Here is an 18215-nt window from a genome sequence, read left to right on the forward strand (position 1 = left end):
CACTATGTCCTTTGTATTTTGTGCTTCATTTAGTCCAGCACACCTTTTTAGACTATAATTTGCAACGCAGTCGTGATTACAGACTTGAAGGAAAGGTGAAAATAGGCCAGCACTTTTAAGAATAGTTCAGAGTAAGTGTTTACATGCACACCTGAAATGTAAAAGGGGACCAAAGGACAGCTGTCCTAATATAAATATTTGAAGGGTGTAAACACCATGGATGGAGACTTTACTAGGGTGGTTAAGAGGAAGGATCATTAGAGGTACTGTCAGGACACTGAGAAAAGGAAAATTAAGCTGAACAACAGGAAAGTCTTCCCAACAATTGTGTTTTACAAGTCTCCCAAGGGTTGTGTTGGAAGCCTCATCATGTGGGGCATTCATCAGATGCTGCTTTCAAACATGAGGAGATCAGAGAATAATAGAAGATTAGGGTTGGAAGAGACCACAGGAGGCATCTAGACCAACCCCCTGCTGCAGGACGTACCCCAACTAAATCAAATAGAAATGCAGTTGAACACAATCCTGCAGTTCCAGGAAGGGATCAGATCGTCAAACATGCCTCTTCCATCTGCAATTTCTACAGTTCTCTGAAAAAAATGCTACTTGCTGCAGGCTGCATGTGCAATGTACCTGGAACCCACCAATTTGCGGAATGGGTATGAGTGCCAGATCATGCTGATACTCAGTGGAAAAGTTCTCTGCTACATATTCCAGAAACAACAGTACCAAATTTACTTTCTATGCACCTTGAGTCTCATCTTACTCCCTCTGATGTCGACAGGGGGCTTGTCATGGTTTTAAATGGTCCTGTCTGGAGGATATTTCCATTCAGTCTCACACTACATATAAGATGACAAAATACACTGAAAATTAGACCAAATCTAGCTAACGTTTCTTTGGTACGTCACTCCCTTCAGCTCTTCTTGCAGTTCTCTAGCAAAAGGGAAGAAGAGACCATGTTGTAAGAACTAGTGTAACCAAGTAAAACCGCAGTAATGATGCCATTCTCCATAGTACGTATCCGTATCTCTTCACCTCTTTACGTCCTAGGAGCACATGAAAGTTCCAGTTTAATTTAATGGGGTAGCCATCATTTAATCAGCAACCTCCTCAACAGGAAGAGTCAGCCAAGCACACAATGGGCTCAATCCTGCATCCACTGAAATCAACAGCAAAACTCTCCCACTGATTTGAAGGGAGGAGGAGAAAAAGGGGCTAGGGTAGTAGCGGTTAAAGTTCCTTTCATGTTCTCCTGCCAATATGTTTCAACCCTGCCCTGGAAAGTCCACTTGTAGGGTGGAGAGCGGTGTTTAGTCTCCAGGGACTCTGCTGATAATAGTTACACTGCTGCAAATTCCCTGGATGCAGACAAGATCCTACTGCCATGCTCATAGATACCATAGTGGCAATCTGGGCAACTACCTTGGTAACTTTCCAGTTACCTTATGTCTTCTCCTTCTCTAACGATTACTATAGAACCTACCACACTTCATAAACAAACCCCAGGGGACTAAACAGGCAATTAGCCAAACCAACTTTGAACACTCCAGCAAGCGATACGTCAGCTACACCAGAGGAAACTGTTGGAATAGGGATCATTCCCTGGGTCAGAAGGAAGTTTGACACTGTGGCATCAGACGATTCTAAAATTGCCGATGTGGTTGAGAGATCAACAAGTTCCTTGTCCCAAAGCGCTGTTGGTGTCGTAAATTAAAATTTTGCCTTGGAATGGGTTAGTGAAGTTAATGGAATCCTGGCATGTGCATGTGTCCAGACAGAGTTCCACCAGGTGGAATCTACTAGTGCTAGAGAATCCATTCTGACCCACGGGGCTTTGTGGGTTTGGCCCTGGGAGCTCTTATCTAAGTAGTTCTGCCTCTCTCCCACTGGCTCCAGTGGGATGAATTCTGCGCACAGGTTTGCAGAATTGGGACCTTTATAGAGACGTTTTACCTGGTGACCCCGAGCCACAACTTATCATCATTTATCATTTATATGACAGTAGGGCCTACAGGACCTCATCCAAGAACCAGATCCTATTCTGCTAGGTGCTGTAGACACAGATGACATCAAATGTGTTGAGGGGCTTTTTATGCATATCTTTCGTGCTAGCTAAAAATAAATATGGGAAAGTGATACAAGGTTATTTTTAAACAAAATTACCTTCTCTTCTGCTTTGTGAGCTAGGGTACTTTTCCTCTATTTTTTTTTCCTTTAGTTCCTATCAGTTACTTATATACAGCCGCTTAAATTGGATTACTGGGGGTAGATACTGAGTGTAACCTGAGAAGAGGCACAGGGACAGAGCCAGCAAAGGAGGCAGGGTAACGCATGGCATGTCAAAGGTGCTGCTGGAGAGGTAGGCATGTGCACACGAAATGGACAGCCTCCATTTAGCAGCAGCCCCCTAAAATAAACATGCTCTCCCACCAGGTTACGAACCCTTTGTTACATGTCTTAGAATGTCAGGATAGCCTCACACACCTCGGTGATCAACCAGACCCTCCAGCTCCTTTTTAAGAGACAGCCCTGTGGCTCTCTCAGCGGCTCAAAGTGCAGCCGGCAGAATCCGTCAGTTACATTTCCCCCCAAATTAAGGAATTAGACGAACACTCAGCATTTTTCTGCAGCATGGGCCAGAGTCTAAATAGCATCTAACACAACAGGGCCCCATTCTCTGCTGAGGCCTCTGGACCCTTCTGTAATAGGAACAAGATTCTTACTCATTCAACTCCCACTGAGTTCAGTGGGAATTTTGCCTGAGTAAAGACTGAGTAAAGACTTCAGGATTTGGCCCAACACCCAATCATTGAAGAGCCTAATGAAATAAATGCCCCATCTTCCCCCTCGTCTGTTGCATGAAATTGCTTATTATTATATGTACAATAAAGAGAAGAATCAACGTAATTACACACCCTTTCCCCACAATTGCTGTCATTATAATAACCATCATTAGGGCCTCTGATTGGGGATAATCATGTTTACCTCGGTAAACATTCTGCCTTGATCCTGACTGTGCGTGCGGCTTGAACGGGGAAAGGGCTGTAGCTCATCATTTTAAAAAATCTGTTGCTCTCAGGCCCGTGCTGGTTCGTGGAAGGCTTGAAAGATACTCAGCGATCGCCGAACCTGGGGGTGGGTTTTTTTTGAAGTGAGGAGCTGGATTGTGCCTTTTGGGGGACTTGCATTGCAACTCACAGACCCCTCTCTGGGGCTGGAATCCTACCCCGATTCCCTCTTCCTCCAGAGGGCTAGCTTCCTCCTAGCCTAGATCAGCAGCAAATCACCCCTTCCCAGCCCTCTTCTGGCTTAGCTATGCTTGCTGGCACCTTGGGGCTGGCCTTGCCCATTTCCCACCAGCTTATTCTGTGGGCATGTGGAGTACCGGGCACACACCTCTCTGCTTACAGGAAGGCTGGTGTTGTGGTTAGGGCCCTAGCCTAAGGACTTAGGAAAATTAGGTTCAATTCCTTGCTCTGCCACAGACTTCCAGCAGCGTGACCCTGGACAAGTCACTTAGGGCCAGGTATTGAGGTGAGGTGCCTAAAGATGCAGAGGGGTGACCAGTGGAATATTCAGAAGCTCTTAAGTGCTTAGACACTTCAGAAAATCCCACTGTGTGTGTTTTTAGGGACCTAAACACCTTTAAAAATCTGGGCCCCAGTTCCCCTCTGCGAAATGGGGATAACAGCCCTGCCCTGCCTCCCAGGGGTGATAAATATATTAAGACGTTTAGGAGGTGCTCAGAAACCAAGTAATGGGGCCATATAAGTAACTAAGATATACAGCCAGATTCCTGTGTGCCCATATTCAGGAATGTCAGGAGGAAGGCGTCTCCACCCCATTTGTCCCTGAAGGGACACCCAGTGCACCGTTCGAAAGCACCACTTAGGAAGTAAGACACTGAGTATCCATGGAGCAAGGTACTACTGAATCAAATGTGGCAGAATCTGGCCACAGGTTTTACCCAGACAAAACTCCCACTGAATGAGGCCCAGTTCTGCACATCCTTGTTCATGAAATCAATGGGATTCTCCACGTGAGAAAGAGCCAATCAGGTGAGACAGGGGTATAGGACAGGGCATTCATCCTGGAAGTTTTGCCTCGCTAAGGACTGAATTAAACCGAAGGCCTGAGATCCTGTATCACTTCCTCTGCTCACACAGGGCCAGGTTGTGCTTCCCATACTCACCCTCAGTATTACTTTACTCTCCAAGCTGTCCCATCCTTACTCAACATGGGAAAGGGTGGCACTATCAGATCCAGGAACTGCCTGAGCTAAAATCCTTTTGGCCCAGAAATGCTCTCTTTGGGTAAGATTTTTCAAAGGCTCCAATGGGAGTTGATTTTCAAAAGGAGTTGGGCACCATGCCTTTGGACCCTGTGGGAGATTTTCAAAGTCCATTTGACTTTACACATATTGGGAAATTCAAGTGAAGCAAAGATTTTCCTTATCAGATTCCGGATCTTAAAAGGCAGATTCCAAACTCTGAGCCCAGGCTTTCTCCATGACAGTCAAGATTACAGTAAAAGGAATGATGACGTTAGCACAAGAATTCCCCCTGTGGGACAAGCAGCCTCCTTTTAGACAAAGGAATGTTTACTTTAGAGGTCAACCTAGATGTAGGAGAGGATGGATAGATTAGATAGATAGATTAGATGGATAAGGACCAAACAAATGTAAACTCTTGTCTCATAAATAGCAGAGTAAATTTATCAGGAAGCCACCAGTTTGAAGCAAAGTGGAAATAAACTCCATTTTCTAATCAAATGTAAACCATTCAACTTTGTAATTAATTGGGGTGGGGGGTAATTACTCAGGCCATGTGCATTCATTAGAAAAGTCTAATTCCCTGATATGCCTGTCCACATCTTGGCTGTATATCAAACCTAACATCATCCCATGCAAAGTCCCTGGAAGGAGGGATTTATGAAAATAGACTCTGAGTCAGTGTGTGTTATATTCGCTGCCTGAAAAGATGCAAACTGTTTCTAAAACTCTACTCAGCAGCCAGCTTGACTGATGACACAGAGTAACCGGGCATTGTTCAGCCAATTAAACAAATGATTGTCTTAACTCCAGCTGCCTATGCTTTGGAATTTGTGAGGGGAAATTGCTGTACCTTCTCTTAAAGGGAGGGAGGGTGAGTATTATTAGCACTGACACAAAAGGAAAAAGAAAATGACTGGAGGCCTCATCCTACAACTCCCCCTTTAAGAAATATTTAACATCTTTCCGAACAATATACGTGTCAACGTATAGGGTTACTGAACGCAAAATATCTCCTCATATTGATCACACAGAGAAGCCAATTAGCACTTTGGAACTATGAGATTTACCTAGTGCTGAGTGAGAAGGAACTTTGAATGAATTAAAAGCTTAAAAGACACTTCCAAGTTTGTTTGTTTTTATAATTTTAATTTTTTTAAAACTCAGCATTCATTGTGATTCCCTTTAGAAGCTTGAAAAGAAATTTTTCTTCCCCTGATTCTGTCCTTTTCCATTTGGGAACCGTTTCCCCTCCCCCCCCCCCCCGTGCTTTCAAAAAAGGTGAAATTAAAAAGTCTTATTTTACAAGAGTAATTATTGTTATGATCTGTAATAGTGTAACTTGTAGAGGCCCCAACTCAGATCAGGGCCCCGTTGTGCTAGGCGCTGTACAAACACACGGAAAGAGAGATCATCCCTGCCTCAAAGAGCCTACAGTTTAAGCAGACAAAACTAGTACTATGATTATTTCCAATCCACAGGTGAAGGAATCAAGGCACTGAGAAATTAAATGACTTACTAAAGTCACACAGGAAGTCAGTGAAGGAGCTAGGAATTAAAATGGGTCCCAGTCCAGTTCAGTTCCACCATGCCCACTCCTGTCCTCACCCAGCCCTTTGTCTCCATATGTTGGGGGAGGAGCAGCAGCTGGTATATGACATGGCTATGCAGTCTTTGCCAGCTTTAGGCTAATGGAGATGCCCCTTCACAGGGAGAATTTCCCGTCCAATTCTCTGGACGGTTTAAATTCAATGTCAGTGACACAACATGAACTTGTCAGACTACCAAATCCAGCCTCGTGTAGCCTATTGAATAAAAGGGGCCTGACTGTCCTCTGCATTATTCCACTGTCAATGGGGCCACATGAGCATAAACCTGGAGAAATGCAATGAAGAGTTCGGCCCAAGGTGCCTTACCCACAGAACTATCGTGGTTAGTAAAGGTAAATGCCTATGGACGTGTGGGAGCAGGATCAGAGCTTCTGATAGTTAACTGCAGAGCCAGCAGAAAGAGGAGCACAAACCAACTGTTTTTTGGTCAGGTCCTATAAAAAGTGGCTACTGTTTTGCTTTCTAAATTTCTCAGTATCACGGGGCTATGTTTTAATAAAATGGGGGTGTCAAAGAAACACGTAGACAAGGATGACCCATTGGATACAGTGTACTTGGATTTTCAAAAAGCCTTTGAGAAAGTCCCTCACCAAAGGCTCTTAAGCAAACTAAGAAGTCATGGGATAAGACGGTAGGTCCTCTCATGGATCAGTAACTGGTTAAAAGACAGGGCAGGAATAAATGGTTAGTTTTCACAGTGGAGAGTGGTAAATAGCAGGGTCCCCCAGGGGTCTGTACTGGGCCCAGTGCGGTTCAACATATTCATAAATGATCTGGAAAAAGGGGTAAACAATGACATTGCAAAGTTTGCAGATGATACAAAATTACTCAAGATAGTTAAGTTCAAAGCAGACTGCAAAGAGTTACAAGGGGAATCTCACAAAACCGGGTGACTGGGCAACAAAATGGCAGATGAAATTCAGTGTTGATAAATGCAAAGTAATGAACGCTGGAAAACGTAATCCCAACTAGACATACAAAATGATGAGTCAAAATCAGCGGTTACCATTCTAAGAAAGAGATCTTGGGGTCACTGTAGTAAATCTCTGAAAACATCCACTCAATGTGCAGCGGCAGTCAAGAAAGCGAACAGAATGTTAGGAACCATAAAGAAGGGATAGCTAATAAGACAGAAAGTATCATAATGCCACTACATAAAGCGATGGTAGGCCCAAACTTTGAATACGGCATGCAGTTCTGGTCACCCCATCTCAAAAAAGCTATATTAATATTGCACAAGATACAGAGAAGGGCAACAAAAATAATTAAAGGTACGGAACAGCTTCCATACGAGGAGAGAGTAAAGAGACTGGGACTGTTCATCTTGGAAAAAAGATGACTAAGGGGGGATATGATCGAGGTCTATAAAATCATGACTGGTGTGGAGAAAGTGAATAAGGAAGTGTTATTTACCCCTTCACATAACACAAGAACCAGGGGTCACCCAATGAATTTAATAGGCAGAAGGTTTAAAACTAACAAAAGGAAATACGTCAACCTATGGTGCTCATTGCCAGGCGATGTTGTGACAGCCAAAACTATAACTGGGTTCAAAAAGGAATTAGATAAGTTCATGGGGGATAGGTCCATCAGTGGCTATTAGCCACGATGGGCAAAGATTCAACCCCATGCTCTGGGTATCCCTGAGCCTCTGCCTACCAGATGCTGGGACAGACGACAGGGGAAGGATCACTCAATAAATTCCTCTGTTCTGTTCACTACCTCTCAAGCATCTGGCATTGGCCACTTTCGGGAGACGGGGTACTGCATTACATGGACTATTGGTCTGACCCAGTATGGCCATTCTTATAGTCTTATTAGAGAGTTAGGATCTGAAGGAGGTTCTCTAGCAGATGACAACTGTTTCAAGGCTGACGAAATTGGGAACCTAAAAATCTGGACAGTGTCCCTTTAAATCTTCCTGAAGATGACCAAGTCACTGACTAGTAGAGCCCTACTCTGTAGTATAGTGCAAACTGGCTCTTTAGGGCATTCAGAAAATTTACATTTAAAGAAGAGAACAGACTATAATGGTCCCTAGTAAAGTTTACTAGCACCGAATTTTTTATCCCCTTTCCATTTCGATGGGAGGTTATATAAAGCAATTTTCCATCAGCGCACATAAAACACGTCCATCATTCGTGGGAGAGCACAAGGACTTAGCCAAGGATAACGCAGCACCTCTGGGACATCTGACCTAGGGCCCAGCCCAGCCCTCTTCACCCAGGGATTGCAGGCACAGAGAGGACTTTTGGGCCCACTACATCATGTTCACCGACTGGCTCCCACTTCACCCCAGCTGCAGATGCTTTGGGGCCCCAGCACAATTGCCTCTCCTCCCATCAGCTGATGAACACTTTGCCTGAGTAAGGAGCAAGTATGAAGTGAAGAACCAGTCTCCCATTCAGCAAAATGCCCCCCGATGTTATAAACCAGAGCAGACAATTCCCAGGGGTTAGAACTCTGAAGACAGTGACAACAAGGGTGAGAAAAATTCCAAACTCTATGGCCTGCTCCAGAGTGAGACCCAAAACATGTTGGTTGTGACCATCTTTAAACAAAGCTGTAGCCAGCGGGCCTCTCGGCTGGAAGGATGGTCCAGGGTGGGGCACCAGTCTAAGACTCAGGAGGCCCAAATTCAATTCCCAGTCTATTTGGGAATACCCGGAAAGGGGAAAGACCTCTTCCAGATTGAGCTATTGAGTGGAATTAGTCAGCAATAAGGTGTTCATAGAGTAGACAGTCACCCAGGAGTATAGGATGCATTACTATTATTTAGATTACAGTCGATCTTAGAGACCTCAAATGAGACCACAGCTCCATTTCGCTGGGTGCTGTACACACATAGTAAGATACAGTCCCTGCCACAAAGAACTATAATAGACAAGACGGCACAGAGAGATGAAATGATTGCTCAAGGTCACATGGTAAGTTAGTGGGCCCCCTTCTGCATGTTATTGCGGCTTGGAGCAAGTTAGAGCAGCCTTTGTTCTGCTCTACCAGTACAGGAGGAAGAGCCAGGCACAGAGCAGCAGCAGGATTAAGGGAGCATATACACACCCTGACTTGTGCTCTGTGCAATTTGGCCACATGCAAGGATCTTGCCCACAAAACTTTGATCTATATAACCTTTGTGTAACTATTTCAGACACAGATCATCAAGATCCCACTGCAGTTATGGGAAGTCAACCACATGGGATACACGTACCACTTCCCAACGGCTGATTCACTTTATGTGTATCAAAGCAGGGCAAAAACACCCAACGTCCTTGTCAACATGCCCATGCCAATCAACCTCTCGGAAAACATGGGTTACTTGTAGCATCCAAAGCAGAGTGGGCAGGGGTAGAGATTATCACCCATCCTCTTCCAAAGGTGGGAACATGCTCTGTTTCATGCAGCTCCAGCAGAAAGCACAGACGCTGTTGTGACCCAAGCCTTGTCACCAATGGCTGTGTCTTTTGCTCTTCATACAACAAGTTATATGAAGAAGCCACCCAGGCACAGCGGGGTCCCAGACAATCACCTGTTCTAAATACACCCAAACACATCAGGCCTAGCTACATGCACACTGATGCTCTGGCAGCTTCTAAACCACCGAGCACAGTGAGTAGTGACATTAGAGGGCCCGCAAACTATTTAAAGGGATATTTCCCTATCTCTCTTCGCTACAGCTAGAAACAACCACCACCACGGAACCAATCAATCCAAAATATTTCATAGAGCATAAGGTCTGTTCTTTTTATCATTTTTTTTTCTTCTGCCCCTGGTCCCCACTCTTCCTTCAAGACCGTTTTCTTCTCTAACTTGACCTTCTCCCTCATTTTTTTAACATCTGGCATTTTCCCTCTTTATCATTCTTTCTCTCCTGCAACCCCACCTTGGTCCTCTCCTCTGTCCCTCGGGGAGCAAAGTGCAATTGCTCCTCACCCTCCAAATACGACTATGTCGATAGCCCCATGTGACAGGTCAGGAACTCTTTCCTGCCCCCAAATATGACACTCATTGTAACCCTGTGTCTGGGCCCCACTGACCTTTCAGAAAGTGAATGGGAACCTTCCTCACTGACTTCCAGGGGCGCTGGTTCAAGCCCTGTTGTCTGTGGGGAGAACTGCCACCTGTAGGTATCAAAACTAATGCCCGGAGACAGCACTGGGATCCAAAGAGCTCCCCATTTCCTTCTGGATCCTTCACAACGTGGACCCTGCAAGACTTCCAAGGGAGGACTAGCCACACCATCCCTATCTGGCATCCCAGGGTGCCTGGTGCTTCACAAGGAGAATGATGGCAGGGAAACCGTCCTTGAGAGCTCTCGCTCCGAATTGATGGCAGCAATGCCATGCACCTCATGTGGATGATAAGAAAGAGAGCAGTGAAGGGGATTCTGTCTTGAGACTGCAGGACACCTGGAGACCCTGCAGTTCTCTCTCTAGCATCACAGGTCTACAGCCCACACTCAGAGTCTCCCCAAGCCATGAGGACTTGACAGTCCTGGACTGGAAGATGACCCTACGACAGACATAGCAGGTTCCTTTGGGGAAAAATATCCCCAACGTATCCTTAATTTAATCTTTGGGGTGTTTTATTAATTCCCAGGGGATTTAAAGAAGAGAGATACCGCACTAGCTCTTTCCATCCCCTTCAATTCCCTTTGCCTTATCACTTCTCATTCCACACCCTACTGAAAATGAACAGAGGCAAACATGGCCATCAATCTGATGGAGATATAACGAAGTACCAAAGGCTAGCTGATCAGTACTGGCTCCACCTCCAGGGGGTATCAGTTGCATGGGCCGCACATCAAAGCTGTTTTCAAATGAAATATCAGCACCTCTTCCCCTTCATACTCATTGCATGGGTCTGAGCTGCAAAGATTCTTTCGGCAAAAGCATCGGTTTACAAAAGAGCTGCCATACTGGGTCAGACCAATGGTCCATCTAACCCAGTATCCTGTCTTCCGACAGTGCCCAGTGCCAGATGCTTCAGAGGAAAAGAGCAGAACAGGGCAATTATCCAGCGATCCATCCCTTATCGTCCAATCCCAGCTTCTGCCCAAGAAAGAAAAAAAAAAATCCCAACTTTTGTTTTACGATTAGCTTCATCAAAACAAGGAGCAAAAATGAAACGAATCCTTTCCTCGGCTATGAAACTCCGGTTTTAAATTACTAAAGCAGCAGCAGCAGGTCTGGACTGTTAAGTGTCTAGGCTCCACTCAAGTGCAGGCTGCGGTGGGACAGTGACATCTGATATAATAGCAACACCAGATTAGTAGCTATGTGCTTTTCCCAATATGTCAGCCTGCTTGCCTCGCTCTTCTTTTAAAGTGCAATTATTGACATGTCTGCCCCTTAAACATTGGGTTTATACGCTTGCCAGTGACTCCTAAACATGTGTCAACAATTATTTTTATTTCCTTGAAAAACCAAAATGTTCATATTCTTTTGGATAAAGTGACTGGGTAGGTTTTCATGAGCTCTGCTCTGTAATTTATTAGTTTCCAAACTCTGTAAAACGACAAGCTCCAGTAAAGTTCAAATAAGTTGGTGATTCCAAAGTAATTCTGAATTGACTATTTCCCCTCCCACCGCATTTGGATATAGGCGAATTTAAATTAAAATTCTTAATCTGAAAAAGGTTTGCCTGGCTTGTCCGGTTAGATCAAATAAAAGGGTGATATTATGGGTCAAAAAACCAGAAAGCCGCTCATGTTCTGAGGCTGTTACAATCTGCAAAATGAAATGCATGGCATGCTCTCTAATCAATGCAGAATTAGCTCTCTGCTTTCAACAGGAAAAAGCCAGAAGCTCAGCATGGAGCTATACTGACACGCTGCTCCTCACACAGAAACCGCACGGCTCGGGCCCGATCCTGCTCCCGTTGAAGTCAATAAGAAAGTTCCCATTGACTTCAATGGGAGTAGGAGCCAGCCTCTGAATGTCAATGCTGCACCATGGTGATAAAGCCAGGCTCTCTTGATCTCAACTCTTCAGACAAAGGAGTTACTTTTAGGCAGTGGGGAAGCGAACGCACGGGGGGGGGTGGGATAAAGGAGCACACACTCGATGGAACTGCTTCTAAAGTATCTGCGGAGCATAGCTGTGAAGGGGCTGGTGCTGCATGGGGTCCGTGCTCTGCACTCAGCATGCTCCAAGAGGAAGAGAAGAGAGAGAGAAATTCCAGGCACAAAGAAGGAAATCAGAAAAGTAAAGTCAGTGCAAAGGAAAAAAGACAGTTCCTCATTCGTATGTATACCATAAAAACGCCTTCTCTACCGTTTGACAGAAGTTACTGCTGGGAGCCCGATTCTGCTCTCACATATGCCATGTAAATGACACCAGTGGAGTCACACTGGTGTAGAAATGGAGGGGGGGCGGGCGAGGAGTCAGGATTGTAATATAGACCCTGGGCCCAAATCTGTATTCTTTACATGCTCTGAACTCCCAATGGACTTCACAGGGAGTTTTGGGTGTAGGAGGACGCCAGGCTGATATGTAATAAAGACCAGGAAGAAAAGATTAGACAGATGTATAAAATTTCTATCTGTATTACCATTATGCAGAGCCTCATCTAGCTACTTGGGTCGGGGACTGACTATATGTTTGTACAGCACCTAATACAACGGGGCACTATCTGCATTAGCCATTAGGTGCCATTGAAATATAAATATTAAATAATAATAGGCACCCTGATACCATGGGATCTCAGCCATGATGTTATTACAATAACAATTATTGTATAGTTACACAATATGGAGATGCAGGCATACTCTACACTCTCTTTTCAGCACTCTCGGGTTTTACATGTAACTTTGTTATTGCTAGACAACCCTTGCTGTCATTTTATTAACCATGAGATTTTGATTGTAAATGAAAACTGATCAGCTCTTAGTACTTAAACACATTCTCAAGCTGAACTCCCTGAACGAAACAAAGACTGAATGCAGGTTTGAATTTCATATATTGTCTTTGAGTTTTATTAGGGAAATGATACCAGATACCCTGTATGTATTTTAAGAGAAAAGACAGGGTCTTATGCCAATTTAGGAGAAAGCAATCCCTTTTCACATTAAAAAAAACCCAAAAGCCATGTAGAATAGGAATTAGCGAAAGCTTATAGCTTCAATAATTTAAAAGTTAAGCCTACTTAAATATAAATGACAACATTTAATTCCAAGGCTGTTACTAAGCAGAACCTGGGTGCATCTCATATCCTGTGCCTTTCTTTGAATGTAGGGCTCAGCAATGACAGACAAAAGCTGTCCATCACCCAGAACAAAGAACTCCAGGAAATTAAAAAAAAGAGGAAATACTGTCTTGAAGCTGAACCCAGATCCCATGAACTGAGCCCCCAGCCGGTTCAGCTTTCACTTGGTTTATTTAAGAGGCAGCCTGCACTAATTTTGGAAAGTTTGAAAAACACGGAGGATGGAACTCAAGCATTATGTAATGAAAAGAGAGAGCATCCTGAGAAAAAGAAAGCCCAACATGACACACTACCTCCTCTATGCAGAACCGATGAGTCACAGTCTCCCTCACAGTGGAAAAGGTTTCTATTGAGTTACTGATTGACATACACATAGAACGTTTTATTAAATTCAGCGGGCCACAGAAACTTACACTCACTGTTTCTACAGTGTTAAGCCTATTGAGGGAGAAAAAAATCCTAGAATAAGAAGGAAAAAACAACAACCACCTTTTAAACCGCAGCCAAATGTTCCTAAGAAGGACCAGGAAAGCATACCACAAAGTCACCAAAACAACTACACACTGCAATACAAACGAAAACATGATGCAATCTAAGAGATCAGTAGACAATAAACTAATAATGAGCTTGATTTTTGAAGGTTAAATTTTCAATAACTTGCAAGGAAAAAAAAAAGAGGTAAAAACACCCCAAGCATTATTTCAATCACCTTAATTGCACTATTATCTATCCAGAAATCATACCAGGCTGATTGTAATAAGGAGACCTGTCTCATTACTGTTCAATTCATCACTGTTTTTATATTTTTCAAGAGCTACACACACTTCTTCCACCACGGGCTGCTAAGAACCGTACAGCAGGTTTATTACTGTAATAACCCAGCACCCTGGTTTCCTAATCATTTTTCATACACCCAGATTAAGTGTAACACTATTCTCCTGTTCTGAGAAGGCTAAGCTGTTTCTCAAACAACTTGTACCGTATTTCGTTCAGGTTCCTCCACGAACCGGGGAGGGGGAAAGAGAGAAAATCCTTTTCCCACATGAATTTTTCCACCTTTGCCAAAGAAGATCACTTGCCTTTCTTGGTTCTGTTTTTACATTGATTTTGTATTTTAAGGGCACCCAGACTAGGGGAGAAAATGTTACAATTTATCAGCAGGGTTTGTGATAGGTCCAGGGGAAAATCCCTTTGATGGTTTTGTAGTTCAGCCTTACACCTATGGGGGTGTTACGGGTTGTGTTGGCATTTGTGTGAACCGAAGCCAAGCATTACATGAAAGCATAACACTTGTAGGTTTAAAATAGTTTGCTGTTTCTCTTGTAACTTTCACTATAACTTCTACCCTGTTAGCTATCATTTGCACTGACAAGGATTGTGCATTTTATGGTAGGATTCATCCCACACACACACACCCCAGTGTGTGTATATTCTTCCAGGTGTGAATTCTAAATAGTAATGGTGCAAACACCACTGCAATCACACATCACTCAGTAACACCAACGTTAATTCCTATCAGTGATGACGAATGCCATGGGGTCTATTCTGAATCTATATGCAGGGGGGTTCTTTTCTTTCTTCCAATTAAACATAAAGCATTTCTGAAATAGTTGGAACATTTCCAATTAAGCGGGTTTATAATTTGACAGGCCATCAGAAAATTCTATAGGAACATCTGTGGGGGAGGGGGAATCCCCCATTATTTAATTGTATACCCCCCCCCTTCTTTCCAATCTACACAGCTACACACAATCTTCCCCACTGACACCAATCAAGATTTAAACTTCAAAAACCTGGCCAGAGAACATTTTAAATGGCTTAGCTTGCAGTTTTCCAGCATACCCCCCCATAAGAGCCCGCTTGGTAGGGGAAATCCTGTCGAATTTTGCAAACATGGGGATGCTCATGCAGAATATAAATTGCCTCTGTGCGTGCGTGTGTGTGTGTTGAAAAAAAGTTTACTCGGTGCTTCAGAATATCGCTTACAGACCTCTGGCCCGGTTTCAGGATGACTCAGACCCAAATGAAATCAGAAGGGCATTTCAGTGCAAGGATGAGCCTCACTGAGCTTCAGGAATTCAGCTCCCCATGCAACTGCTGTGACTCTCGAGCTGCTGGCTGGAGCCCCGAAAAGAGCGAGTCTGCCTCTAATAATGAACTGCCAAAGTGGAGAAAAAATAGCAACCGAGCCAGCAAGTGCTGCCTGGCCACAGAGAGAGGGTGGGGGGGTGCAGAGAGAGCGCGACCCGTTTGCAGCGATACTGTAGTATTCACGGCTGCTTGGCAAATTTCCCTGCTGGGAAAGGAGCTTGTTGACAGACCCATGTGCTCCCAGCAAAGCAGCCAGGAAAATCAAAACACAGGCGGGGAGCGTGTGGCTGGATCAGCGCTGGTGCCCCCCACCCCTCCCGACATCCCCCCCTTTAGAGCCAGGTAGAAATTCAGGCACCCAGTGTCCGGGTGCAAATAAATGCCCCAGCCACAGAGGGGCTCCTGCCCCTTCTGGAAAGCGGCTCAGCAACACGCTCCGAGCCGGCGGAGACAGGTCGAAGCCGGGGGAGATGGAATGGGGTGCGGGGGGTCACCCCCCAGCGAGGGTCTCTCCCCCCACCCCACCCCACCCCCCGGGCAGGCAGGAGAGGGATCCCCGCTTACCTCCCGCGAAGGCGAGCAGCAGGAACCCGAACACGCCGGCCGGCAGAGGAGAGCCGGGGGAAGCCATGGATCCACTTTTGGTGTGGCTGGTGTCTCTCCTCCTCTGCGATCCGGGGGGGAAATCCAGCTGGAGGGGTGTGGGGGGGGAGAATCAGCCCCCTCAAAAGCGGGTTTCAGGGCCCCCCAAAATATCTCCAAAGCACCGAAATGGAAAAAAAGGGGGGGTGGTTGGAAGCCAACCTAGATCCTCATGGTGCGAGCGCTGCCTAAGACAATTGGTGGCTGGAGAGGCTGGAATGGGCTTGCGCCATCTTGCACATCTATCAGGGATCTGTCAGCATCTCCCTTTGCTCTTTGCAAACACACAGGCATGAACATTACTGCCTCCCCTGCACCGGGGCCAGCGATCCCTCTCTTCCCCCCGTGCACACTCACTCCTCTCTCTCCTGGAGGCCCCTTCTGGGGAACAAAAGATCCAACTGGCGCTTTATGCGACTGGACATTTCAAGGCAAAGCAAACGGATCCCCCCCTTGCCCCACCAGGCTTTGAACTGGAGCCTGGATATTCCAGGAGAACATCAAAAGGCTCATGCACTTTCTTTTATAAACCGGCGAATAGCTGCTTTCTTTCCTGAGATTCAGGGGAGCCGGGCTCATTTTGCAAAGCATAAAGGAAAAGGCAGCAAAGGGAGTCTCAAGAAAATGTGATGGTCATGTTCGCACTGTAGTTACCAAAAAAAATAAAATTAAAGGGCACCCAAAAAAAAAAAAGAAAGAAAGAAAGTTGTATGGGAACCTTTTCCTTTGGCCCAGCTACAAATACCGCTGCCCGTTTTTATTTTTACTCTGGATTAGCTCAATGAAAGGGCACCCTCCACCAATTGTTTGGGGCTTGTGCAAATGCAAAGCATGTGCTTCATTTATTTCACTCTGCAAAAGCATCCCAGGGAGGCAGCTTTGATAGAACAGCGGTTCTGCAAAGTAGAGTTGCACTGGGTTTCCTTGCATAGTTGAATTGCTCCGGATTGATGCTGGTGTGACTCAGAAGGAGGAATTTGGCCCACTCTGATGCAAAGAGCAAGAAAAGTTCTCCCATTTAATATGGTAAAACTTATCTACCGTTGGGTCAGATGAAGGGGATTTGGACAGTTAGAAGTTAAAGAAATTCAAATACCCCTCCCCCCCATAAAAACAAGATATATTGGACTAAATTTATTCCTAGTGTATCGTGACTGGAGTCAGTGCATTGATAGAACAGGGATGAGTTTAGTCCCCTGGAAATTAATTAAAGCAAAGTTCTACCATGTAAGCAAATGGGTGTTAAAATAGAGCTCTGCTCCCTAAATCAGGCAATTCAAAGAGAGAGGAATTACAAAGGAAGTATGTTATGCATTTACCCACTGCATGTAAGAGAAAGAGCAACAGTATGCAAGATGCTGAAGATAGATTTCTACTGTCTAAAACAAAGCCATAGAGAAGAACTCTAACTTCCATGTGCTGTCCCTCCCCTTCCCCCCCCCTTTAGAGGATATAAACAACATTTCTGTCTATAAAGGATTGATTTATTGCACTGACAGAAAAGAGAAAATTGCTTTACATGCTAATTCTAGAAGATCAAATTAAGAGCTAACAAATTATTTTACACTTTAAGAAAGGGACCATTTGTCTTGCAGAGTTAAACATAACTCTTCAGGGCAAAGTTATTCTACTTAATAATCCTTTGTGGTCAGGTTTTGAAGGAAATGGCTTTTTTTTTTTTTTAACTGACTTGTTGTCTTGGGGGGGGGGGTGTTTTAAATATGGGAACATCTTGAATCTTGTTCGCCTGAATTTAATTCATTGTGCCAACAATCAGGAACGTGCACAGACAACATGGTCAGGACTAGAAAAGGAGTAATGTTGGTCCCTTTTGTACAAGATGTACAAAGGGAAGTTCCAAAAGTATCAGTGAAACATTTCCAGCTGAAGTTAGGAAGTATTAAGGTAGCTTAAATCCACAGCAATGAAATTCTAACCAAAAAAAAAAAAGAGAGAGAGAGAGAGCGCGCGCGCACGACTAACTTTTCTCAGTGCACACACAGGAGCAGAGAGAGCGGGAGGCTTATACACAAACTGTATTTCTATCTATTTGTATTAGAGTACAGCTCTTATAGGCCCCAACTAAGATCATGGTGCTAGGTGTTTTACAAACATAGTGGGAGACACTCCCTGCCCCCAAACAGCTTATACTTCAAGAGAGTTGAAGGGTTAGAGGGGAAACCAATCATTATAACACGTAGCTCTTGCACAGTGCTCTTCATCCATGGGTCTCAAAAAGCACGTAACAAAGGAGGTCGGTATCATGATCCTCATTTTACAGTTGGGGAAACCAGGGCACTGAAGTGACGTCACCTTGTACAAGCTCACCCAGCAGGTCAGCAACAGGGGCAGGAATAAAACCCAGGGCTCCTGACTCCCAGCGCAACACCCCATCT

At 44.7% G+C, this 18215-nt stretch overlaps 1 protein-coding gene across 1 annotated transcript in view; it reads right to left on the minus strand.

Moving 5' to 3' along the window:
• IGDCC3 (immunoglobulin superfamily DCC subclass member 3) overlaps window positions 1-17243 on the minus strand; it is a 184800-nt gene extending 167557 nt beyond the window's left edge. The window contains exon 1 of the mRNA XM_007053528.4: window positions 15742-17243. Coding sequence (XP_007053590.3) covers window positions 15742-15808 — 67 coding nt within the window. The 5' untranslated portion in view covers window positions 15809-17243. The remainder of the gene's footprint in view (window positions 1-15741) is intronic.
• Window positions 17244-18215: the final 972 nt, after the last annotated feature.

Source organism: Chelonia mydas, chromosome 10, assembly GCF_015237465.2.
Source record: "Chelonia mydas isolate rCheMyd1 chromosome 10, rCheMyd1.pri.v2, whole genome shotgun sequence".
NCBI classification, from domain to species: Eukaryota; Metazoa; Chordata; order Testudines; family Cheloniidae; genus Chelonia; species Chelonia mydas.